General features: G+C 38.4%; 2 protein-coding genes across 6 annotated transcripts; both read left to right on the top strand.

The window, feature by feature from the left end:
* Window positions 1-2,638: 2,638 nt before the first annotated feature.
* Window positions 2,639-10,331, top strand: c1h4orf54 (chromosome 1 C4orf54 homolog). Of its 2 annotated transcripts, none has more exons than XM_047800895.1 (2): window positions 2,639-7,290; window positions 9,524-10,331. In XM_047800895.1, exon 1 carries the CDS (start codon window positions 2,889-2,891, stop codon window positions 7,269-7,271), a length of 4,383 nt encoding a protein of 1,460 aa, XP_047656851.1. In that variant the 5' UTR covers window positions 2,639-2,888; the 3' UTR covers window positions 7,272-7,290; window positions 9,524-10,331. The 2 variants fall into 2 exon arrangements, with proteins under 2 accessions (XP_047656851.1, XP_027025288.2); XM_027169487.2 differs by having other exon boundaries at window positions 2,640-7,290; window positions 9,450-10,331.
* An 8,085-nt stretch (window positions 10,332-18,416) lies between these two features.
* trmt10a (tRNA methyltransferase 10A) lies at window positions 18,417-23,863 on the top strand. 4 transcript variants are annotated; one of them, XM_027169044.2, is made up of 8 exons: window positions 18,417-18,711; window positions 18,954-19,123; window positions 20,065-20,227; window positions 21,013-21,084; window positions 21,175-21,249; window positions 22,492-22,641; window positions 23,007-23,112; window positions 23,427-23,863. In XM_027169044.2, the coding sequence occupies exons 2-8, from the start codon at window positions 18,981-18,983 to the stop codon at window positions 23,687-23,689; spliced, it is 972 nt and encodes a 323-aa protein (XP_027024845.1). In that variant the 5' UTR covers window positions 18,417-18,711; window positions 18,954-18,980; the 3' UTR covers window positions 23,690-23,863. The 4 variants fall into 4 exon arrangements, with proteins under 4 accessions (XP_027024845.1, XP_027024844.1, XP_027024843.1 ...); XM_027169043.2 differs by having other exon boundaries at window positions 18,417-18,731; window positions 18,976-19,123; XM_027169042.2 differs by having other exon boundaries at window positions 18,418-18,711; window positions 18,976-19,123.
* Window positions 23,864-26,649: the final 2,786 nt, after the last annotated feature.

Genomic DNA, 26,649 nt, shown 5'->3' with positions numbered 1-26,649 from the left:
TTGCTAATTCACTGTGACCCTAACCAGGTGTGTGAATGAATGAATGAATGAATGAATGAATGAATGAATGAATGAATGAATTTTAACTCTTTCATTGCTAAATATACACCTAAAATTGAACTCAAGAATAGAAATGTGCTTACTGAAGCAACCATTTTTGAATGCACCAGGAAAAGAACATGGAATTACACAACAGGAATAAATTACAAAATCTAATTCAAATTACAAAATGAAATAACAAGAGCTTACACAATTTGAAAACTGCTACAATTAGCAATGAGTATAGCAGTGGCACAATTAACCCTAATCCCGAATACCTCCAAGAAACAACCAAGCCAATTCGGTTATCTACAGTATTTAAAATATCATGACAGCTAACAAACAACATACATTTCCTATTGGTTGTAATATAGTCAGTGATTCATTCATGTTAAGTATTGAATAATATGCTTTAAATGAATAACAGAAAATGTGGAAGCAAAATAAAGAATAACAACAACAATAATTATGCAGAGAGAAAAAACAACAGTTGGGATATTGTAAGGAAAAATAACTATTCTAAGTCTAATTGAGAAATGGCATTATACCAACACTAGTGTAGAATTTCTATGGTATTACGAGGGGATACAAGCCAAAATTCAGACCCAGCAAATCTTGCCAGTGGGCATCTCACATTTATAAAAAATCTGCAGCTGTTGCTGTTGGGATATGAGAGTCTAATAGCACTTGCATATCTTAAGTCTCCAGTAGGCCAACTGCTCCAAATTCTGCCATACAAAACTAACATACAATATACAAAGCAATAACAACACACTGGTATAATCAAAACTTCACAGGCTAGTATTGTTTATGAACCTAAACTTTAAACCAACTTTAACATAAACTCATTTTACAGTAAACATATTACTTGCTAATTACAGTACCACAGTACTCACAGTACCATCTGTTTGCTCAAGCCTGTTGTTTCACTGTTACAGCAGTCACATGTAATTAGCCAGTAGCTAAGCCACTGCTTTGTTAAAACAAAAAGAGACCGTATTACGCACTATGTGCAGTCCCTATGAACTCGGTTAACAGAGTTAACCAGTAAACAGTGAAACTTAAAAACCTGGTAGTTATGAAGATTAAAAAACATAAAAAATTATTGGCTTTAGAACATCGGATAAAGAGGTAGAAAATGAGTGAGAGAGTGAGTGGCTTTAGAACAGTGACAGATATTTAGTGTACAGGATGTGTAGGCTATATTTCTGTAAGTATGTGTATTTTTCTGTTGACGTGATCAATTTTACTTTTTCATATTTTGATAGGCAGCTAAATCATTTCTCTAATAAAACAGAGCCAGGGTTGTGTGAAGAGGTTGTGTGACACTGTTAATCCCAAGGTAAATACAAAGCAGCTGCTACTTATGGTGACTGGTAATGTAAGATGACGTACTGTGTTACTGTACATTACTGGCTTAATATTGAGCAGTGTTAATAATGTGACAATGCATATAAACTGTAAACTGTGAGCCTTTTGTGCACCCCACTAATCTGCTGCAAAGCTTACGATGGCAAAAAGAAAAATTGGGCTACATTCTCTTTTAAAATGTTTGGCCTTTCTTTATATTGCTTTGAGGACCAAGGTCTATATGTAAACGGTGTTAGTTCAATATACAGCTCCTGCTTTTTTTTGCTGTTCAACAGTTTATAACATGAATAAAAGTATGCTTGACATAGGCACCAATTTGCATGAAGTCAGATTTTCACTTCGCATTTTTCACTTCTTAAACAATATTCACTAATATATAACATGTGTAAACATATTTGAGCAAGTATATGAAATGTATCCAGTTGAAAAATTTGAAATTTTACAAAGAGAACTGGAGATGAACTGTCACCGAAAAAAACTAATTTGCAGCTCCATTATTCTGGTGCACATTCAAAAATTATTTATTATTAACAACAACAGCAACAACAACAACATCAAGGACTATAATAAGACTCACAGGTCAAGATTCAAAGGAATTCTGCACATTTCTAGGTATAAGATGTGTTTGAGGAGCTGTTCACGCTTGTGGTGCTGAAATTCCTTGTAAAAATCGTTGGGTTTCGCTTGAAACCATTGTGCGTTTGTCTGTGCAGTATACTCACTTTTATACTAATCTCACAATTCGCTCAATTGCTCAGTTGTGTTTGAGTTTATAATTTTCAGCAGATCACTTAAGCATTCAGGCAAGTTTGGTATAGTGGTCTGTTTCCTATAGACATGCATTAAAAAAAATCCTCCGCGCGTTGGACTGAATAAAACCATTCACATTGCCATGCACTCCCTTTAGAGTGTCACTAATTTCTCCATCAGATTACAGGTTTTTTTATAGGCGTTTTAATTTATTATTATTATTATTATTATTATTATTATTATTATTATTATTATTATTATTATTATTATTATTATTATATTGTTGTTGAGTCGAGGATGCAGAGTCGAACACCACATCGTAGTTTAAAATAGCTGTTTTCACATTTCGTCACCGTCTCTATATTTGTAGATATGCGTATTAAAGGCAGGTGGGAGCGCAGAGAATACGTAATGGAAGTGAAGCGCCAGGGCAGCTTACATAAAGGTTTTAAGTTAGTGTATGACATTATATCCAGCATAATGTGAAAAATACTTGTATAGTTTAGGCTGGGCTCTGGAATGTCTGTTCTGCTCGTGTCACCATCTGAAATGAGAGTCTGTAGCGCCACGCTGACAACTGTGGGGAAGGAAATCTATGCATAGTGACAACTCCGCTAGGACTGTGCAACAGGGGCGAGCAGTAGGGTTTCCTGGGGAATAGTGTCTCTTAATATTTACCCACATAAACCAAAAATCTTTTAATCAAGAAAGTCCTTTAGCACAAAGTAATGGCAACATTAGGGAAGGCACTGATTTACGACGGGGACACACACTGCGCGCTGTCCAGCAAAGTTTTACACGTCGTGGCGGCTCCAAAGGACTCGAATTATGTAGATCTAAACGAATTGCTAGACCTGAAACTGGGCGAGACGAAAGCGGTGCAAGTAAGTTTTACCGGCCAAAAGGACACACTCCAGTGCGTCCGGCTTCCTTCGGCGGAACATCTGCCCAGTCTCACGCGCAAATGTGCTAATGTAGAATGCTGGGAGAATGGCAAAACAAAAGGAGCAACAGAAACAAAAACAGCTGGCTCTTCTGAAGGACCACAGCTCAGTCATGAAAGCCTCATGGACTGTTCCGAGTTGCTCGAAATACGCGAATCGGAAAGAACACTGGAAATTTTGGAAAAAGAGACCAAAGAACTCGACGATGGTGATTTACGGCGCACGGAGTTGTATTTCAGCGAGAAGAGTGAGTCGGACGACGAAGTGAGTACAGTGATCGCGGATTACTGCGTGCACGAAATGGCCGGTGATGAAGCTCACTACATCACTACGCACGAAATTCAGCTTTCCGAACTTGATCACGACGTGGACTGTGACTTGGAAACAGTGTCCACTTGGGATATCGATGATGAACACCAGGTCTATTCGTTCGTGGACTACGCATCTGTCGACAACAATGAACCGAAAGAAGTACAAGTGGAAAACATCGAGGACGAGGCTCATAGGATCACTGCAGTGGCATGCAGTCAAGCAGAAAGTGATCCGGGCGACAGGAGCGCCACCTCAGAAGAGAAAGCGCCCGAGTGCCAAAGCAAACGCACCGGCCACATTCACCTGTCAATCAAAGCCACTTCCAGAGCTATAAACAAGCCTAGCAACGTCCAAGAAAAGGATGGAGGCCATCATCATTATGCCATTTACACTGAAGACATGAGCCGTTGTGTTTTAAAGGACACAAAGGGGGGAAACGTATGCGATGGCGCAAAATGTTTGATTGCTCTGCCCGGGCGTTTGCACTTTGGCAACAAATTCAAAGGCAAAGATGTAACAGGGTACTCCAGCGGCACATCCAGCGCTGTAAGCGAGTTGGATGATGCCGACAAGGAAGTGCGCAACCTCACGGCCAGAGCTTTCAAAAGTCTGGCCTACCCATATCTCGATGCCATCAATTTCAGCACTTCCAGCGAGTCCTCGGCTTCAGAGCGCAGCAAAGGGCTCAACAGGTGGTCAGCACTTGTTGATCTAAAGTATGGCAAAGTAAACGTGTCCAAAGGAGGCGGTCACAATGCAGTGGCCCATCAAAATGCCTCGTCTAATTTTTCGTTGGCAAAAAGGAGGGAGAGTAAAGGGATAACGGGATTAACTTTGACCAGTAGAAGAGCGCCCCCAGTTGAGGTATTTGCTCTGAACGGCAATCTAGTGAACCCCAAAAACGCATCGTTAACCAGAGGAAATGAGCTCATGGGCACAATTGGACAGGGTCAGAGTGGTGTAATACGGCTCAGTGAAACGCTGAATTTTCGCTGCAATGTTAAAGCGAGTACGCCTGCAAACGAACAGCGCGTGAAATCAGCCCGAACCACGGAAGGATCACATTCCGCAGATGAGGTTACAAACCCTAGGCAAAAGGCGCACAGCAAGCCACCGTGTGATTCAGAAGACGCAATGGAGGACGTGCACAAGAAATCCATATTTGCTTCGAGCATACTAAAAAATGTCATTTCGAAGAAAATGCAGTTCGAGCAGGAGCGCAAGATGGAGCGGGGAGAGATCATCGAGCCGGGCAGTCACGAGCATGAAGCGCACCGAGACAAAACTGCGCTCACAGGACTTCACAGACAAAGCTCCAAACTCTCTGAGACAGAATCCGACTTCAGTATCGTTTGCCTGGATGAACTTGGAGACTTCGTGGACAGCGGGTCCAGCGACGCCAAGGACAACGAACGCCTCGAAGAACATATCGCTCTCGCATCAGAAACCAATTTAGAGTCGGAAAACTGCGCGGCATTCGACGCTATAAAAGGAGCTACGGACGCGTCCAGAGGCGCACTGATTCGGAGCCAAAATAGCGCTTTTAGAAGCTGGAGGGACGAAGAGCCAGAGGCTCAAACTGAGCGCAAAAGCAAGCAAACAGACTCGACGAACAGCAAGCTTACAAAAATGTCGCGCTTATTTGTGCCAAGCATCCAACTCGTGTCCGGTGAGAGGGAGCTCGAGAAGACTAAGCCGAGTGCGAATAATAACCGTGAAGTGAGAAGTATGAATACTCTGTATGTATCAGACATCGCACAAAAACCAGGAACGTCGAAGTCGCCGGAAATTAAAATAAGTTTACGGAGTCTAAGAGAAGACCGGAGTGACCCGTTCAGCATCGCTAAGCTCCTTGCTCCCAGTACAGGCTGCACTGCAGGCGGGTTGACAAAAACAAACGATGATCCCAAATATCAAGCGCTCGCTGCTGCAGTGAAGAGTGACTCGTCTGATAGAATCCCACACTTCACAGTTAGAGACGTTCGAGACAAGACAAAGTTGCAAGCGCCAATACACCAAGTTAGAGACGTGCGCAAACTGGTTAAGAGCTCGTATCACTTTGTATCTATGGACAACAACAGCGCGGACATGGAGCACAAAACCTCCTCACAGAAGGGATATCAGAATCCGACAAGTCTTCCCCCTATCGTGATTAAATGTCATTCAGTGAATACAAATAGCATTGCAAAGGAATCAGAAAGAATCTCAGATTCCTCGAATTATAAACTGGTTGATGATATCCAAGAGGCTGAAGTGACACATTCTCAGGAGTCTGTAGATAGTATCACAACAGGGTCTGAACAAACAGGTAACCCAACTGAACAAGTGCAGTTAACAAACATACAGCAGGAGGGAATCCCTGAATTAAGAACTGAGACAAAAAACAGCACAAGGAGGCAAGAGACAATGTGTGACACAGGTGAGAAAAAGGCTGATCCCAAGATGGTTGCCCTGGAGAAGCTTCAAGCTGCTGTTAAGACAATGGAACAGCTTTATGTATTTGACAAAAATGAGTGGAAGAGAAAATCTAAGCCACAACCAATAACTGACAGCCATGTGCTTTCATTCCTGAGTACTGAACATCACGGATGTAATGAGCAAGACCAGGGGAACACTAGTTCTTTATCTGTCACAACGAGGGAAGACTCAGTCTCAAACCCAGATAAACTGGTAACAACTGGACAGCAATCAACACGAAAAGAAGAAAAGGAACCGTTTAAAATTTCACAGACGCCCGTTATCAATGACAAACAAAAGGACACCAAAACTCTGATGCACCTTGATGGAACTCCTAATAAGAAAATTTCTAGCCTAAGCCACAGTCAGAAATCTTTTGTTCCTGTCACAACAAGTTCAGTAAAAGCCCCACAGATGCTTGGCTCATCTGCAGCATCTATTAGTTCTATAGCTGTGAAGAACCTTAAGTCACCAATGCAACCAGTGTCTTTAAATATTAGCCAGTCAAAGCCTGTCACAGAGAAGAGAGAAAATCTAAGTAGCAATGCAAGCAAATCCAATAAGGCAGGATTTGCCCCAGTTCAGTTCAGGTCTTCAGTTGATTCTGAGAATTACATAACTATACCTGTAAAACCTTATGCTACCAATGCCCATCAGTCTCACAGGGAACACAGTAGCAACACCAAAAGCCAAGGAGACAGTCATCAGCCCCACAAACACTCAAGTACCGTTATGGAGACACGTTCCCCAGATACCCCTACTGCTACGATCTACCATCACCCTCTGCCCATTATGCACGCAGCACAGCCGCAGGTAATTTGTTTTTCTCCTACAGTTCAGCCATCTCCAGTGCCCACAGACCACTTTCAGTCTACACAGAAAAAAATGCTCCTAGATCCCACTACTGGAAACTACTATTTGGTTGACACTCCTGTCCAGCCAGCCACAAGACGACTTTATGACCCAGAAACAGGGCAGTATGTTGATGTCCCAATGCCACAACCTCCTCCTATGACCCCTGTATCTGTGCCTGTTTCCCCGCTTGCCCTTAGCCCTGGAGGTTATGGTCATACCTACATGTTCTACCCAGGATACATGGCCTCAACTGTGATTCCTGCCCGGACCATTCAGCCTCAGCTTTCTGTACAATCAGAGGTGGAAGCAGGAGACAAATCCCATGCAGGGCAGCAGGGAGATGAAGCATACATGGAAAGTCCTTATTATATGCCTTCTGGGAAATCTCTGCAGTTAACTCCAGGTGCTCATCATGTACCTACTGGCAGGGTGGCCAACAGCAAGATACCTGTCATTAGCATCACCTCCCAGCAAGGGCCCAGGATCATCGCACCTCCCTCCTTTGATGGAACCACTATGAGTTTTGTGGTGGAGCACAGATGACTGCCTGAAGGCTTACAATGTAAGTGTTATTATTACATTTAATCTTCTGTAAGATAGTATTACATTAGCATATTCTTTAAGGAGTTTTTTGATTCCCTTTGCATATTTACTTTGTGCCCACTTCACTATATACAATAACCATTCAATATTGCAGATTGAGAGATCCAAAACTGAAAATGAAAAAGATATTCAACATTTCTAAACTGAAGAGTGCTGTAGAGTTTTGTATTTTCCCAATTCTGATGGCCAAACCACCTTACAGTATGTGAGTTAACTAAGTGTAAGTAATTATGTTCACTAGTCATTACATGGTCCCAGTGCTAAAAAAAAAAAAGAATTCAGTATTAACTTTCAAAAATCTGATGAAACACATGCACCTGCATTTTTCTCTGTGATCTAAAGGAGAGAAATATTGTAATGCACTTTAAAATATTACTTGCCATAAGTTCATATGAGATCCTTACAGAACATAAACTTTATGGCTTCATGACCCACAAGCTTCCGAAGTACATTGATGATTTGTTCACTACATGGAGTTTAAATTGAATTCTAAGCTAAATATTAATATCAGCAATGAATTGAATAATATGTTCAATTTGACCACAGAAACTACACTGAAGCTGAACATAAAAGGTATAAAGATATATAGACAGTTATAAGATATATATAACAGAGAGAGAGAGATGAATCCATTCTTGACCCATCAACATGTCATGGGAGTTAATGGAATATATACAATACAGAATTTGGCCAATAGGTCTAGGGTGCAATCACTGGGATTGTTCTTCACAGAAATGTGATTGTGTTGTGATACAAACTTTCTATAAAATGTTATACCACAGTAAAAATTTCGCTTCAATTCAATTTAAATCAACACTTTAATGGACCGAATCATAAAGCTCAGTGTTTACAGTAAGAGATTAAAATTGAAAAAAAAAAAAACTATAAGAGTGGTTATAAATTATGCACTCTCAGAAAAAATAGGGTACAAAACTAATAATTTTCTAGGGTTTTTCTTAACTTTGATGGTATCTTCAATTTTGAAATGTTAGGTCATATACAGTATGTCTCCTTAAATGTAAAGGTGAATCCTTGAGGGTATCACCTTATTTGTGAGAAAAGGTACCGTTTTGTTTTTTGTTTTTTACAGGTTCTTTCCAAAAGTAAATGGTAACCTTTTAGGGTTATCATGCATTTATTACTCCCATTCTCCAAATCATTTTTATGAAAGTATTATTATTATTATAGAAAATCATTGAAAACAACATTGATTGATTAACCATGATGTTAAGATTTAATAATAATGGAATAATTATATAGTCTTTTTTCAAGTTAAATTGCTTGGGACAATGTGTCATGCTTATGCCACTGTTTATATTCACTGCTGCAAATTGTAGTAGGTGTCTATTCTTAGTGGAGTAACTCAACCATGGCTTCTGTAGCCCTTGTTATTTTGAGGCTGTCTTTAAACCTCTGTTCATAGCAAATATCAAAACATGGCTGTTAACATTACTGCATTACTCCACTATTTGGAACAGCAGTGTGGGTCCAAGATGATTATTGCTTATTTACTGACATAGTGTTTGCAGGTCGGGAGCAAATTAAAAAACTGCTTAAATGATTATTTTTTTATTGTGCGTATAGCCTTCCAGAGAAACCAGCCTATGAAGCAAACTTTTAAACAAATATTAAAACACCCATCGTTATTATACAGTGTTGTGGTATGCATAGACAGTGAAAGGTCAGAATTTATGCTGATACAGAGCTGGACCAGCTGCCACAGGATATCAAGGTTGGGAGGGGGAACGAGGGGTCAGACTTTTTATAGGATACCCTTATGCTAACGGGAAAGAACCGAAAGGCAGGCCAGACAACACATCTGCCTCAGGGAAATTAGATTAAAAAAAACATCCAGTCACTTGAAACTGTAAAGTGATAAGAGTTGAAATGTTAAATGTCCTATAATCACCAGAGCTAATCGTGAGAAATGGATTGCTAGACTATGATTTCCAGTTTAAGTTTCAAGTTTAGTTTAAACATTGGCACCAACTAAATCACAAGGTGTTATACGGATTACTGTGATATATATGATATGTCTGTGGTGGACGTCTGCATGGGGGACTGGATTGAATGAAGTCATATTTCACACTATCTAATATTGTATTTTGTTTCAAACAGGAGCTGCCTATAATACGTCCAGTCAGCACTTCCAAGATCTGATGTCTCTATTTTCTTTTATTGTTTGTCTATAGCTTCCTTCAACAGGAAGACCCCTACCACTATCATTCACCACATGCTTCATCATGTAATGTAATTCTTTTTTTTCCTCTCCTGTTTGCAGTGCAACAATGCAATGTCCTTTTCTCTGTATAGCTCTTTTTCACCTTTGAGAAACTTGTTAAATATGCTTTTGAAAATGAGAGTGATGGTTTAATGCTATAGCATCTCAGTTTAAAGCAAAACTAATGAATTGGGTCACATAATAAATATTGTCAAGTCATAAGGATTAGGGAATCATAAAGAAATACCTTTCTTCTTTATGACCAATTTAATAGAAACTAGTCTAATATTAAAACTGTTTCCTGTTTAAGAGTAATTTCTAACTAATTCATAAAGCATAACAGTGCTTCAATAAAAAGAACCACAAGAAATCCTAATTGCTTACTGCAGGTAATTAACGGCAAGAATCAAGCACGTACAGTATGTACATTAGGATATGTAAAAGGTCAATATGAGGTTTTGAACTGTGTCATTTGTAGTAGTTTTATACTGTAAATGAGTTCTAGTTTTGAAGTAATGATCATTAAATCATTACTTCAAACAGGATGCTGTTACAAATTTTTGTATAGTTAATTAATGAATCGAAACTGGCTGATGTACAGGTCTTCCTGATAAATCCATGATTGAAAAAACATTGCACATGTCACATAAAATGTAATAAGAATATTTGAATGAACAGTCATTAATTACAAACCTCGTGAAAACAAAAATGTAAATGCTGACAATTTACATATGTTTTCTTTAATACATATATTAAATTATTATTTATGTTATATTTAAGCAACTTTGGTTTATGTGTTTATAATGAATTTCTTTGTTTGGCTGTGATTCGATGCAAGCACAAGCCCACAGAATGAGCCCTAATACTCAGTATAACCGATTATAAACAAATATAAGTGTATTGCTTTTATAACAGGTCTATAAACAAGAAATTAATATCGAGTATTAGTGACATCAATATGAGCCAGATTTCGTACATAATACTGACCAAATGTTCTGGTGATTTTCGCCCCTTAGCAGAAAGCGAGCCTGAAGAAGCCACACTAACTCTATAGCGCACCAGGCACCATCTTCCTTTCTATATAATGGGCGCTCATATTTGAAAGTTATATTTCTGAAAAGCACTTATATCATGTCTGTTGACGATGTTACCAGTGCTGTTGTAGTAACTGGAATTTTACATGGCAAACACAAGCAGGCAGACAGATTCACAAAGTGAAAGGAAATAAAGTGTTGTATAAACATTTTTATATTATATGTTATGTGACTAGATTGTTATTATTACTGGGGTCATGAACTGGCAGACTTGTTCCAGATGTGGACTCAGCAACAAGCAACATTCTTGAAAACCTGACTTTTAGGTTCACTGACTCTAGTTTTCCTAAACCACCTTGTCTTTCTAAGCATGTCATCTGTTGAGGTCAATTGCATATAGCTAGCGACAGTCTGCGGTCTGAAAAGGGGAGAGTTTTTACAGATTTTTATTATTTTTATCTGAACTGAACCTCCACATATATTCTAATACCACAGTATTACAGTGCTACATAAGGTATATGCAAAAATGATAATTAAATGTAGTTCAAATTTGAAATCCTGTCATTGATAGACAGCTATATGCTATGCTATTTAATTTATGGCCTGCAGTGGGAGTTTGCCTGTACTCTGACTGATACCAGATACCACCAGTGAAAATATTCATACATGAACCTCTTTTTGGTTATGGCATTCCTTAATTAAATCGCCCCTAGATTTTAATATGAAATGCTTAGTTAGTAACTTTTAGTGCCAATATGGTGAGATCTTAAGAAAAAAGATGAGATTATTTGGGATCGTGGCTCCAGGTTGGTGAAAGAATGACTAAATAGTTTTTCTGAACAATATTGTGAACACGTTGACTGGAAAAACAATGGGAGGAAAATAATTGCCTCTTATGTCCCATATTCTTTGACTTAAACTGTTTTATGGCTTGGCTTTTATTCCTCTTTTCTAAGAGGTGCTTTTAGGGAGTTTTTTTCGTGAGCTTTTAGTGACTTTTGGATTACAGTACCATGTGGCACTGTATGTTATGTTGTACTGCGAGCTCCATCACAAAACACATACAGAGGTTTGTGTTGATTTATATGGTGGAGAATGAGATGTTTTAGGGGACAGCCCTCCTCTATAGATCTTAATCACTGTGCCAATACAATTTATGTGGTTTGTGTAAGTGTAGGTAATTATGTGAACTTGAGCGTTTTAGCCTCAGCCTTTCTGGAAAGAGTGATAAAAGCACAACAATAAAATAGGTTTTAATGAGGAAATGAGACATAGGGTAGTTTATTTTTATTATATAACCTGCTAAATGCCAGAATTCACAGTGAGGGAAGATGTACGGTTTTCTCTCGACTACATTTTTGTTAGTTTTTTCAAATATTTGAAAATTGAATTCTTTTTTTTTTTCAACTGATCCTATCAGAAATAAACAAATACAGAAATCAGCAACATTAGCTAATTCACTGACTGACACTTTATTAGGAGAACCTGTATACCTGCACATTCATACAAATATCCATTCAGCCAAATACAGTATAGCAGCAGCCCTATGCATAAAATCATACGGATACAGGTCAAGAGCCTCAGTCAATGTTCACATCAAACAACATAATGAGGAAAAAATCATATTGAGCTCAGTAACTTGTGAGTGACTGTGGCATAGTTATTGTTACCAAATGCACTGGTTCGAGCTCCTATGGCACCAAAGACCTAGCCATGACTTTATTGAGATTACATTCCTCTCATTCTGATGTTTGTTGTGAACATCAACCGAAACTCTTCAACCCTACCATGATTTTATGCTCTGTGATTAATATTTAGAGGTACAGTTTAATATCCATATATTCATACATAAAAAGTGTACTGACCCAAAAATATCCCAACCGTTAGTGAGGCTACTTTTAGTGATATAATATAGAATTATCAGGTAACAATATTCAAATTTAGAATTTGTATTTATTAAATACTTGGGCCATCTGCTTTCCTGTGATGCTGTAGTAAATTTGTAACTAGTTTATTTACATATTATTACATCAAGTTCTTTAAAATCTGCAAGGAGCTGCTGGTCACTCCGCCGTGTTGTAATAAGTTTTGTTTGAAATATCTCTGAATATTTGGATTTAGTTTATAATTCAGCTTTTAATTTTAGTTTCAATTTAGTATTAGCCTTAAAGTAGCACGTAGAATAGATTTTTTTAAATGATGCACCTGCTGCTAATTCAGTACACCACTATCCAATAGGGAGTTTTTCTTCAATAGTTAGAGCCACAATTTCTTCTGAAGTGAACGTTAGACTGAATGTAAAGTTATGTTGAGAGGGTAAGAGGAATCGTGTTAGGTGGGAAACAGATAAATAGATTAATGAATAATGTAATCGGAAGGCAATAATGAATGTGTTACAAGTGAAATGAAAGCAAAAGGAAGAAGCTTTAAGTTTCAAGAAAAGTCTATATTGTTGCAAAAATATTAAATTGTCCTTGGAGTATTTGCTTGTTTTTGAGAACATGCTGTAATTTGCTCAATAAAATAATGCAATTTTCCAAAATTTGTCTCAGTCAATAAGTGAATCACAATTTATTTTGCACATTAATTAAGTGATTCTGCAACTTCAAAAAAATTGTAATGAACTACACTCAATAGCCAACGTGTGGACGGTTGGTCTCCTCTCTACTGTTATAATAACCTCTACTCTTATTTGAAGGCTTTCCTCTAGACCAGGGGTGGCCAACTATTCAGAGACCAAGAGCCACATTTTTTACTGTGTTACCGCACATCATAGAGCCACATCATAGACATGAACATCATCTTTTTTTCCCTGCCATTTTGAGAGCGAACTTTACACAAATTGTTTACTCAAATGATCTTGCTCCTACTGGGAAACTTTGAGGTATTTTCATTCCACTCACATGCGCGTTTGACTAAAATACAGTATAGAACTCAAGCGAAGCAAACATGCATATTAAAAAGACAAATACAAACTTTGATATGAACGTAAGAGCTGCATGAAACCGGGCTAAGAGCCACATGCGGCTCGGGAGCCACGGGTTGGCCGCCCCTGCTCTAGATGTTGGAGCGTAGCTTTGGGGATTTCCTATTCAGGAATACTACAGAGCAATATTGAGATTAGTCACTAATGTTGATTATGTTAAAGATGTTCAGTGAGGATGAGGTCAGGACTCTGTGCAGGAGACTCCAACTTTGGTAAACCATTTTTTTATTGATATCTTTGTGCATTCCCAGTGAAGGGAACTTGTAATGCTACAGCCTACAAATATGTTCTAGACAATTGTGTGCTTACAACTTAATGGCACATGTTAGGGAAGGCTTTCACATACTATTGACCATACAGTGTATTTTACACCTTCCCAAGAATGTATGACCTTAACCAACATTCATCTCCTTATAGACAGTCTCATGTGTTCAGGAAGACTAAAGCCTACGGAAATGGGAGAGCCAGAATTCTAATTTGTAATAAAGTGTTAATTTGAAATAAACACACACATTTGTTACTCAGCCCCATGTATTGCTCTTTATTTTAGAGTGTATATTTTCATCGTGAGTCATCTCCTCAATATCATACAAAGATAACAAAAAATGAAAGTTGAAATCAGTATACCTTTCCTACCATTCACGTGTCATTCTGTATAGGCAGACATTTCTAGTCTAAAACAACGAGAGGAACAATACAGTGTCCAAAAAAAACAAATGTAGTAGAATATTCAGCTGTGGCCTTTTCACTCTGCAGGCTGCTCTGTAATTGAGAATGCACAGAATGCTGTTCATCTCACCATCTGCCTGTGCCACTCAAGTACAGGCAGTGATCCAGAGTATCAATAACAGACAAGAATAATTAATGGACTTGACACTCCTGGATCAAACCTCAGATATCTGTAGAAATGCATCTTGAATCAAATTATTTATGTTTGGGTATTCATACGCTGCATGCAATTTAATCTCAGTTTATTCACTTAACCCTTTCATGTTTGGTGACCCTTAATTTAAAGATGTATAAGAAATGTAAGATTTGGTTTACTGCATTAAGTGCTGCTCCTCCCAGTTTATCATGACCGACAATGATGGACACATGTACATGTTGAAATACATTTAATGCATAAAAAGATCTAACAAATGTCACTTTGCAGGCCATATTTACATAAAAAATTATCTAAAAATATTGATATGCTGTATAATAATTTATGCATTAAAGGCTTAAGTATAAAAACAACCCAAAGCACAACAGAGTTTTAGATTTAGACAGATTTGAGAAGTTGAGGTTATGCTTTACACCCTACAGAATCTGCTAAAGGTTAACAAAATGTTGAAAAAGAGGGATCATAATTATTTTTTTGTTAGTTCTGCCTTGAATAACCAATTTCACATAACAGATGTTTACATATAGTCCACACGATACAAACAAAAATGTTACTATTACAAAAGGGGCAAACATTCACTGATGACCAAGAAGGCAACACAATTCATTAAGGGAATTATGCTGTAAACATCAGAACAGGATGATTGGTGTAAAGGTCTTTATTATATATTTTTTATTTATTTAATTAATTAATTTTTGTTTGTTTGTTTGTTTATTTGTTTGTTTAGTACGGCTCTTCAGAAGCTACATAAGATATTTACATAATGTGTAGGACCTGGAGGATTTTCGGGAAAGAACTGTGGACAGTTTAACTGCTCGGGACAAACAATGGACTCGTGAACAACTCTTTCACGGCTGAGCTAACTGAAAAATAGTGTGCAATTTTTTTTATCCCTCTTTTTGCAGATTCTGCGATGCATATGTAAATGTATGGTTGTCGGGATGAACAACCCGTATAGATAACCAATGCAGATGTTATTGTACATGGTTTTGATGTGTAATCTCCTACTTTATGAGTGTCTCTATCCAAAGAAAAGCACATTTCTCACATAAACTCAAATTCAATATGTATTATTGATGACATTTTGTGCATATCTCTCAGTACAGCTGATCAGAAACTATGTTATGCTGTCTCAACCCATATATTATTGTCACTCCTGGCTGATTGCCCAGAGTGTAGCTGGATCCTGTAACACACAGAGGGGAGAGCAGAAAAGAAGAAGTAAAGCACAAGTGTTTAGCACACAAATCAGAAGGTCAGAAGGTTGTGACAAGATTTAAGAGGGATCAAATTGATTCAGACAGCACCCACCTAATCCCTAAAATATTCTTAGTGCATTCTCAACAGTCCAAATAGACAACTCTTCCTTTCCTCTTTTACCACACAGGTGATTTATATAGCGATCGGAAAACATGTCAATAAATTATCTTAACTGCCGCGAAGGTTTGAATGATTAGGATTTTTGTATTACGCTATGAAAGCAAAGGGCCAGTCGATGTTAAATTGTTTGTGGAAAGGAGATTCAGATTCTGCCTGCAAAACATAAAGCTCCTGGTAGCTTTCCTGGATTTACTTTCCTGGATTTCACTCAGTCTGGATAAAAAAAAACAAGCTACTTGTAGAAGAACATTTTGTAATGTGACCTCTGGTGCACACTTCTGAACAGTGCTGATTATTCATTCATTCATTCATTTTCTACCGCTTATCGGACTTCTCGGGTCACGGGGAGCCTGTGCCTATCTCAGGCGTCATCGGGCATCAAGGCAGGATACACCCTGGACGGAGTGCCAACCCATCGCAGGGCACACACACTCTCATTCACTCACACACTCACACACTACGGACAATTTTCCAGAGATGCCAATCAACCTACCATGCATGTCTTTGGACCGGGGGAAAAAACTGGAGTACCCGGAGGAAACCCCCAAGGCACGGGGAGAACATGCAAACTCCACACACACAAGGCGGAGGCGGGAATCGAACCCCCAACCCTGGAGGTGTGAGGCGAACGTGCTAACCACTAAGCCACCGTGCCCCCCAGTGCTGATTAATGTGCTGTAAATCTTTCTTGATGATCAGAAACACTGCAGTTTTACCAGACTTTTGATAACTGACGAATCAGGAGTTAAGAGACATGGAATAGTCAAAGACTATGTATAATGAAAGTTTTTGTCTGCACAAAGACATCCTGGGCATGGTTTAATCTAAACATAAGTTAGAAATGGATGTTTTTTACACAAAGGACACACATAACACAATATAGATGGTTAAGATAAAGGAAAAAGAGCAAGGGCAACATCATTGTAACCCACTAAAATAGATACATGTACATATACAGTCGTATGCAAAAGTTTAGGAACCCCTGACAATTTCCATGATTTTCATTTATAAATATTTGGGTGTTTGGATCAGCAATTTCATTTTGATCTATCAAATAACTGAAGGACACAGTAACGTTTCAGTAGTGAAATGAGGTTAGTTGAAGTTATGCCAGGGCTGGATATTTCAAAAAAACAAGCTACTTGTAGAAGTTTTGAAGCGGGCTGTCCATGCTCAGCAACCATCAAACCTAACTGAACTGGAGATGTTTTGTAAGGAGGAAAAATATATATATATAATATATTGGTCCAAAATACATTCATCCAGAATCCAGACACTCATTATAGGCTATAGGAAGCATCTAGAGGCTGTTATTTCTGCTAAATGAAGCTCTACTAAATATTGATGTGATTATTTTGTTGGGGTGCCCAAATTTATGCAACTGTCTAATTTTGTTTTGATGTATATTGCGCATTTTCTGTTAATCCAATAAATCTCATTTCACTACTGAAACGTTACTGTGTCCTTCAGTTATTTGACAGACCAAAATGAAATTGCAGATCCAAACACCCAAATATTTATAAATGAAAACCATGGAAATTGTCAGGGGTTCCTAAACCTTTGCATATGACTGTAAATGCAATAATCACACTGCATTTATTGGTCTTAAATGATTAAAACATCATATATCTTCACTATACATTCACATTCATTCTGTGACCCCAATAATAATCTTACTGATAGCTCAATCAAAAGGTAAAAAAAAACATGTGAACACCTCATCTAGAAGAAAGTAAACTGTACTATATGAAACAATATTTATTTAAATAAATGTGCTGGGAGACATTTAAAAAAAAAAATCTTATTTGAAAATAAAGAGGAATGATTACTTTTACTGTCTGAAACTGCCTTTTTGGACTCCTTTATCATTTGTAATGTTGCTCCCATTTAAAACAGTTCGGCTCAAGCCCAGCCATCTTTAGGGTCATGATTGAGGACAATGTCTCATCTACAGACAAGCTGTTTCGTGCTGAGGTTTTATTCAAACCGACCATCGAAAATACCCTCTGGGCATCAGCATTAGAATGTGGAAGCACTAAAACCAAGACTGCAATCTTTGATGCCTCCCAAATTGGTTCAATCCAGTCACCTTTGAAAAAAGGCACAAGGGGCCTCTATTACTCAGATGTTTTCTGGCACCATCTCAGGGCCCCCAGTTTGAGAACCACTGGCCTAGACTACATGTTCTGAGCAGGTGTTGTCAGTGAACAGGCTGTAAAACTGTTGGCTAATTTACAGACACTCATGAAAAGCTGATGCTGATCATCTGGGAAACTTTCTTTAACAGCAGTCAAAATGTCATTGTTTGTGTCAAACAAGTGAATTTGTTGTAACATTACAGCAGGAGATCATGACTTACTCTGTGCTCAAAGTGATGCTCGCAGCTCCAGTGGTTTTCTCTGTGGGTGAACGAGGATGATGCTGAACAATTCCATGATCTGCTTTTTTTTCATTGGTTGTTGCGTTAAACCGCACCCACATACAATAGTGCTATTTTCTGATTGGCTATTGTGTAGCCTCTTTTTTTTGATTGGCTGATAAGTGTCAGGCTCGACTAAGAACTCCAGGGGAGACGCACTTGAGTTAAGTAAACAAATAAAGTGTTTGCAAGTAATTATTTCACTTAGTATCTAAACTTATTCAGACTAACCGAGATTTTTTTATAAGGTTACTGTATGATAGTATACTTTGGATCACAAAATGGTAAACAGTCAGTAGTGTAGTGTAGCGGCGTTAATGTTTCTCCTCTGCGCATGCGCATCAAACAATGAGGTCTAGTCCCTCACAAATATGGCGGAGAGCTGATGACGCTCTTTCAAAACCGCCGGCGTTTTTAAATGACGTGACATGAAGCGTGCAGCCTGCTTGGATATAAGGTAAAGCTAGCTAGAGTTTGGTATGAAGTTTTATTTATTTATTTTTAATGTTGAATCGTAGTTTCTCATTTATGTTACATTTTGCGGTATTTCTAATATTTATAATTTGATGATGTCTTTGTTTTGGTTGGGAACAACATGAAACAATATTTTTTAAAATGGCTGAAATACCGAATGTTGATAAACAATTCGTCAGTTTAATGAGTGATCAGTAAAATGCTGTGTCGTGTTTTTGCACTCAGGTTCTTTTCTCTATCTCACTAGGCATCATGTCTTCTGATGCGGTCAGTGATTCCAGAGCAGAAGGAAATGAGCAGGAGGTCCAAGGTGGAGGATCTGAAATATTGTCAAAAAGACAGAGAAAGAAACTTCTTAAACAACAGCAATGGGAGGAACAGAGAGATTTACGCAAGTAAGCATTTACATTTCAGGCAATTAGCAGACACCCTTATCCAGAGTGACCTTACAATTTATTTCAATTTATACAGCTGAGCAATTGAGGGTTAAGGTCCTTGCTCAGAGGCAGTTGCACCTGGGATTTGAACCCATGACCTTCTGGCCAGTTGTCCAACACGTTAACCACTAAATCCACTTTCCCTTTCCACTTTCTGTTTTGGAAGACAAAAGACAATCAGTGCTGTGCTTGAAAACCCAATTTTCCCTTATGATGAATTAAACTACAGTGGTTTCAATGTTCTCCAGAACATTAGACAAGAGACTTTAACATTATTTGAATTTGACAGAAAAAACTAACATGTTCAGAATGTTCTTGAACAATTTTTGGGCACTATATTCTTGGAGACTACCTGAATGTGGGGCAATGATATCTTAGCAGAGAAGACAATTAACCACTGATCAGAATGGCATGAGTTGAAAGCTGCTGTTGCTGGGCACTTAAACAAGGACCCTAACACTCAACCGCTCAGTTGTATTAAAATGTAGATATAAATGCATCAATGTGGATATAAGCATCTGCCAAACAAAATGTACATTAGAACATTAAATCTGTGAGGTGAAAAAACACAGCTTGAGTTATGGGAATTCTGAAATCATACTCCACTGTTGGACACACTTGAGCCATTGTATCTGTTGTATATCTCTTTGTCATTTTGCACTTGTTTAAGTGATTGATCTTAGACTATGTTACAATTCTACATCCAGCTATTTTGTCTTACTCAAAATGATTTAGGTCATTGGTTCCCAAGATAGGGTCCATAAAACATAGTCAAGGGATCTGTGATTTTCATGTACCTTTGGATACAGAAGTGGACACTGGTTGAGGTTTTGAAGTTATTAAACTGTCATGTTTCTAGTATGACTTTCTACTTCTGTGTTTCATCCTTGGTTGTACAGGCAGAAGCGCAAGGAGCGGAAACAGCAGAGGAAGTTGGAAAGACAGACGCATGTGGAGGACAGAACAGACTGCCCTGACAGGAAGCGCGTTCGTAAAGAGGCTGAGCCCAGTCCTCTCCGTCTGGTCATAGATTGCAGCTTTGACAGCCTCATGATGCTCAAGGTGGGACCTGGTCCACTCACAGAGCACAGACATTAATCCATGATCCAGTTATTCCAGTATTTCTGAAGTAAATTTTAGTCAAGGAACAGCAGCGGCTCATGTCATATATTTAACAGTGTTGAAATTACGTTCCCTTCCAAAAATGGAATGGCCAGAGCAATTCAGTTAATTTTTTTCTTCTGTAGAATGAAGGCATTTGGGTTTGACATCAGAAAATCAATATGAGAAGAGTGTTTTGAATTTCAGCTTTTATTACCTGCTTATTTAAATGTGTAGATGTGTTAAGTCACATAGAATAGCACATTTTCTTTCCAGTTGTTAGGTGAGCAAATCTATTAGAACATGACTGTCAGGTGTTTTTTTGTTACCTGTGTCCTGTTCGATTGACTGTTTAAAAAGTAAATGGCTTTGAACATCTACTTATGGGTTTAGCTTAGATTTTCAACTGTGAAGACTACATTTTTTGTTAAAAAAGAGGAAAAGCCAAAGGGAAGACCAGGAGCTGTCTGTGGGAGAAAAGAAAACCATTTTGAAGCTGACATAAGAGAGAAAATATCTCAGAGAAATCAGAGCCACTGCAGAAAAAAATGGATAGTACAAAAGGTTAATTTTTTTCTGCTGTTTAACATATTTGGATGTAAATCCTAGACTTTTATCTCATCTCCATCCTTTGATTTAAATGTCTTTGGTGTATAGCACAAATAAATGACTTGCTGTTTTAATAGTTTTAAGTGGGACTGTAAATGTTTTTGTCCGTGATTTGAATAAAGCTATTTAATATTCAGGATGTAAAGAAGCTTCACAAGCAGATCCAGAGATGCTATGCAGAGAACAGAAGAGCAGCACACCCAGTCCAGGTAAATGGTTGTCTCATCATATTAATTCTAAAATATCTTTATTGCAATTATAAGTGTGTTGTTTTTTCTTTTAAATTGTTTGTTGTGCAGTTTTATATAACAAGCCATGGTGGGCAGTTGAAACAAAATATGGATGAAATTAACAAAGGCTGGGTCAACTGGAAGGTAAGGACTTGATCGCTACAAGAATAATTTTACATCTTTGTAACAATGAATGTGAATTTATTTATTCACACCACACTCTCGCCACATCTTGTAAATAAAACATCAACAAAGCATATATGACTGTACAGTAATGTGTGTGGTATAAATAAGAAACGGCAGCATTTTTAGCATTATTTAGTGATCAGTCGAGTTTTGGAACTAGCAAAATGTGGGCTCTTAGTGACCACATTTTGAGTCACTGTACGGGGCTTTTAAAGCCTGAATATTTTAAGGGTTTACTGTGAAAAGAAAAATCTACTCTTAATCTGCAATCCTGTATACAAAAATACAAAAACAAGAAGGCCAAAAGAAAATGACGAGTCATGTAAGCTAACAGACCACTACAAAGTTATTCACATCCACACAAGTGTGCTGCTGAATGGGACTACAGATGGTTGTCTGGGAAATTAAATGTCATCACACCGTACAGGATAAACACACAAAACCGTTACTACAGAAAACTACTAGAGTCTCGATGTGTTTATACTCATGTTCTTGCACACTGTTCAAAATCAAACCGTTAATTCATTCAGATTCAGCCACAAAAAGAGCACAGTACAGGGAACATGTTATATACATAACGACTGAAAGAACCGTCAGAGGTTGGTTTTTTTTGTTTGTTTGTTTGTTTGTTTGTTTTTTTGCTTCTGATGATTGTATTTAGGCTTCAATAATCATAAAAGTTGTTTATCTTGATGGGGGAAAACATGCTGGTCACAGAGCTTATTTGGAGCTTATAATGGAAAAATCCTTTTGACTTTTTACTGAGGGAACTGATACTGACTCTCGTGTTAGGCTACTAAAATATGTCATTCCTGCAGCACTCTATACAACATTAGTGTACAGCATGTAGTCACAGCACACACCACATATTACACTATGTTAATGTGGCTCCCATAACCAATGACCATATCTGATAAAGTACAAAAAAACCCATCAAATCGACACTTTTAAAGTGGAACATTGACACGTGGCTATTATTATTGTTAATATCGAAGCATGCATGTGAAACCTGTGCAGTTTGTCTTGAAAAGATTGTCACAACACAAGCCACAAAGCCTAAGGCTGATTTGTAATTCTTAAATATTTACTGTGATCTATTTAAATATTTAGTTTCTTGCAGCTATGTTTGACAATTAAATCGCATGCCAGAAATTATTGAGATGGTCCTAATGAAAATACACATCTCTTAAACACTCACAGGATATCCATATCAAGTCCGAGCCTTTTCAGGAAATCTTAAGCAAAGAGGATCTGGTGTATCTCACCTCGGATTCGCCCAACGTTCTTGAGGAGCTTGATGAGGCCAAAGCCTATGTCATTGGAGGACTGGTGGATCACAATCACCATAAAGTAAGTTTCCAGTGTTTATGCATTAACAGTAATATACAGATATAGGTATATTAGGGATGGGGATGTGGTTGGGGCAACAACGGAAACTGGAGGCAGGTTTAAAGGATTTGAATGATGAAAAAAATGTGACTTCATTTAAGTCAGCCAGATAAAGATATGGAAATCTCCTGATAAGGTAACACTCAATCAGATAGATTACTCACTTTAATATCAGGATCAATAAGGACCAAAACCTTGTATGTGGGTTTCTACTATATTCTTGCAATATTTCCACATATTAATATCAAGCGGAAGGACATTCTAATATATTTCATGCAGGCTTTTATTTTCTCAGCATGTTTAACATCTTGTGTCATGTGATTCAGGGAATATCTTTTAAACGGGCTAACGAGCTTGGAATCACTCACGCTCAACTTCCACTGGACAGCTTCGTCAAGATGAATAGCCGCAAAGTGCTCGCTGTCAACCACGGTTAGGATGGAGAGACACACACACACACACACTTCCGCATTTGCACATTTCAACTGGTACTAAGCATTTTGCACATTTTTTTAACCTGTTTGTAAATTGTTCTAATTTCTGTTCTTAACTACTGTATGTAAATGGTTCTGCAATTTCTGGAGCTCGCTCCCAGGAATTTCACTCCCCACGGCACATGTGCTGTGGTGATGTGACGATAAGGGTGACTTGACACGCAGAGACGATTTGGGTTAATTCAGGTTAAATTAAGCTTAAACTGATTACACCTCATAATAAACAAGCTGACATGTTTTATTCTACCTTAGTGTTTGAGATTATGTTGGCATATCTGGACAAACATGATTGGAAGGAGGCTTTCTTCACCGTCCTGCCCCAGCGGAAAGGAGCTGTACCTGTGGGCCAAGAGAATAAAGTGGATCAGGATGAGGAGCAGGATGAGGAGGACTCAGATACATGTGAGACAGGAACACAAAATAGCGAAAATACAAAGGACCAAACAAATGGCAAACAGGATGAACATGACACTCAGCAAAACCAGTCAGATTCATGTGAACGGACTGATGATTGATATATAAGGTTTAAACAAACAAAAAAACAAACCCTTTTTTGTGCCTAGACCTGAAATGACTTGTGTTGGCAGATTTTATTTAGCATATTTTTAAGTTATTAATAATACTGATTTTTTTTTTTTCAATACTCTTGGAATTCTGAATGTTTATCTGCCAATAAAGTTTAGATCTGATCTCCTGCCAAATGCACTGTTTATTTCCAGGAATGTCATTGCTTTGTTTTTCTTATTTTCACTTGACATCAGAAAATGCATTTGAAAAAACGGCTTTATATGTTCATAGTTGGGGGCACGGTGGCTTAGTGGCACGTTCGCCTCACACCTCCAGGGTTGGGGGTTCGATTCCCGCCTCCGCATTGTGTGTGCGGAGTTTGCATGTTCTCCCCGTGCCTTGGGGGTTTCCTCGGGGTACTCCGGTTTCCTAACCGGTCCAAAGACATGCATGGTAGGTTGATTGGCATCTCTGGAAAATTGTCCGTAGTGTGTGATTGCGTGAGTGAATGAGAGTGGGTGTGTGCCCTGCGATGGGTTGGCACTCCGTCCAGGGTGTATCCTGCCTTGATGCCCGATGACACCTGAGATAGGCACAGGCTCCCCGTGACCCGAGGTAGTTTGGATAAGAGGTAGAAAATGAATGAATGAATGGAATGTTCATAGTTTAACATTGGCACCAAATACTTCAAATTTAATAAAACAGTGGGTTTATGTACTATATGACTGAAATGTTTGTGGACACCTGACCCTCATACTCCTATGTGGGCCTTCTGTTACAACAAAGGTTGTCTAAAATTTCTTTGTATATTGTAGCAAATATGTTTCAGCATGACTGTGCCCCTGTTTTCAAAGTGAGATCCATAAAGACAAGATTTGCTGAGTTTGCTGTGGAAGAGCTTAAGTGTCCTACACAGAGCCCTGACCTCCACCACACTGAGAACCAACTGTGTCAGGCCACCAATCTCAGATGTATCAGTGCCTCAGAAAGGGCAAATCTCCACAGCCACACTCCAGGGTTTCATGAAAAGCCTTCCTTGAACATAGTAGTTTATAATAAGAGCAAAGGGGAACTAAAACTAGAACTGCTATGTTCAACAAACACATAAGGGATTTAGTTGTTTGTATAATGTTTGACAGTGCTTCAAGTTGTAAATAATATAATCTTAGCGTTATTTAAATATTTTAGTCAAATTCATAGCCAGTGTATTCCTGTGGGAATAATTAACTTCTTGTCAGCTGTTGGTCCACTAGCTACTATATACTACTGAAAAAATGGTTTCTAAAAAGAATTTGTTCTATTCATAAATGTTCATAATCTTCACTGTTAGGAGTCTGCTAGCTAATATGGGTGAACCTGTCAGGGTTCCTGAGCGCATGTGACACCTAAAATTAGCCAGTTATGTAGCATGACTTAACATGACAGGATCACAGAGGTAATTGGTTGGTAAATGTTCTTAATGTTGACTGCTAATGCAAAGTGAATAGCTAACACAAAGCTATCTTGACAGGATATTTCAGAAAACCGTTTTGGTTATGCAACTAAACCTAGTACGAAATGTGTGAGGTGTATTTCTTTGAGTCAATAAATTGCCACAGCCACCAGTGTACTGTCAGATCCTTCTCAAGTAAAGGTTTGGCCACGTCGGGTGTTCAGGTTGAGACTGGGAATACCTGACATTTGCTTAGCTTTAACACCAGGTGGCATCATCACGTTGCTCTGACAAACCCTTCTCATGACACAACAGGTTTCTCATCCTGTGTCACTGCTTTCTGGATGGTACAGGTGCTGTCTGCTGTAGTCATGCCTCAGGCAATAACTGCTTTTGGTAAAGAACAAGTTTTAAAGTTATTGCGTCTCTTCCTCTGAAGGCAAATTGTTCAAAACAGAAAAAAAACAGACCTGTAACTTGAAAGTACAAGTATGAGCCATTGATTTCAAGTCAGCATTTGTCATTTCAGTAATGTATCAGTGAAGTCAGACATTGCAAAAAATTTTGTGGTTGATGATGTGTTCTAATGAACAAATGAATGAGTCACACTCTTTTGGTCTGACTATTTCCTGCTAAACCCTACCATATAACCACTATTCTTAAATGTGTGTGTGTGTGTGTGTGTGTGTGTGTGTGTGTGTGTGTGTGTGTGTGTGTGTGTGTGTGTGAGAGAGAGAGAGAGAGAGAGAGAAACAGACAGACAGACATTTATGGAGTTTGATAAACACCCTTATCCAGAGTGACTTACATTTATCTCATTTATACAATCCAGCAGTTCAAGGTAAGGGACCCTGCACAAAAGGCCGAGCAGTGGCAGTTTGGTGGTCCTGGGATTTGAATTTACAACCTCCCTATAAGTAATATCCTTCCCCTAATGTAGATTCTCCTTTCTAACCCCTTAGCATGCCAATCACACATTCTCTTTAATTATATCTTGTTTCTTGGTAGTAATCAGATGAATTACTCTGTCACGTTCAGTAACCTCTGTATCGTTTTCAGGGTCTCAGAGGATACAATCTTATGGACACTGGGGTGAGGCAGGAATACACACTGGATGGGAGATCAGTGTATTTGCACTACGAACACACACACATGTTCACACACCCATTCCCACCTATGGGCTGAGCTAATCCCTGTTTTTAACTGGTGTGTTTTAGGGAGACAGGAGGAAAACTGAGAACCCAGAGGAAAGCCACATAAACACAGGGTGAACACATGAAACTTCATCCAGGCAGTAACCTGAGCTCAGGATTATAGCAGGGTCTCTGAAGCTGTAAGCAGGCAATGTTACCTCCACACCATTTACCAGTTCGTTGCATTCACAGGTGTTTTGTTGTTGATAATCACATAATTTTAATAAATTGAACTGTCTAAAGATAGACATTTTTGGGTATGGAATTTTCTTCCTCCTAAATGCGTGTTCTATATCAAATATATGCATCTAAATACTAATTATCTTTTAGCAGGATGAAATTT

The sequence above is a fragment of the Tachysurus fulvidraco genome, chromosome 1, assembly GCF_022655615.1.
Source record: "Tachysurus fulvidraco isolate hzauxx_2018 chromosome 1, HZAU_PFXX_2.0, whole genome shotgun sequence".
NCBI classification, from domain to species: Eukaryota; Metazoa; Chordata; class Actinopteri; order Siluriformes; family Bagridae; genus Tachysurus; species Tachysurus fulvidraco.
This window is presented reverse-complemented; position numbering and strand designations above follow the sequence as displayed.

Coding starts and splice junctions, on each gene's coding strand:
- trmt10a (XM_027169044.2), top strand. CDS start 18,981: ATGTCTTCTGATGCGGTCAGTGATTCCAGAGCAGAAGGAAATGAGCAG. Junction 19,124..20,064: donor GAACAGAGAGATTTACGCAA/GTAAGCATTTAC, acceptor TTGGTTGTACAG/GCAGAAGCGCAAGGAGCGGA. Junction 21,085..21,174: donor GAGCAGCACACCCAGTCCAG/GTAAATGGTTGT, acceptor TTTGTTGTGCAG/TTTTATATAACAAGCCATGG.
- c1h4orf54 (XM_047800895.1), top strand. CDS start 2,889: ATGGCAACATTAGGGAAGGCACTGATTTACGACGGGGACACACACTGC.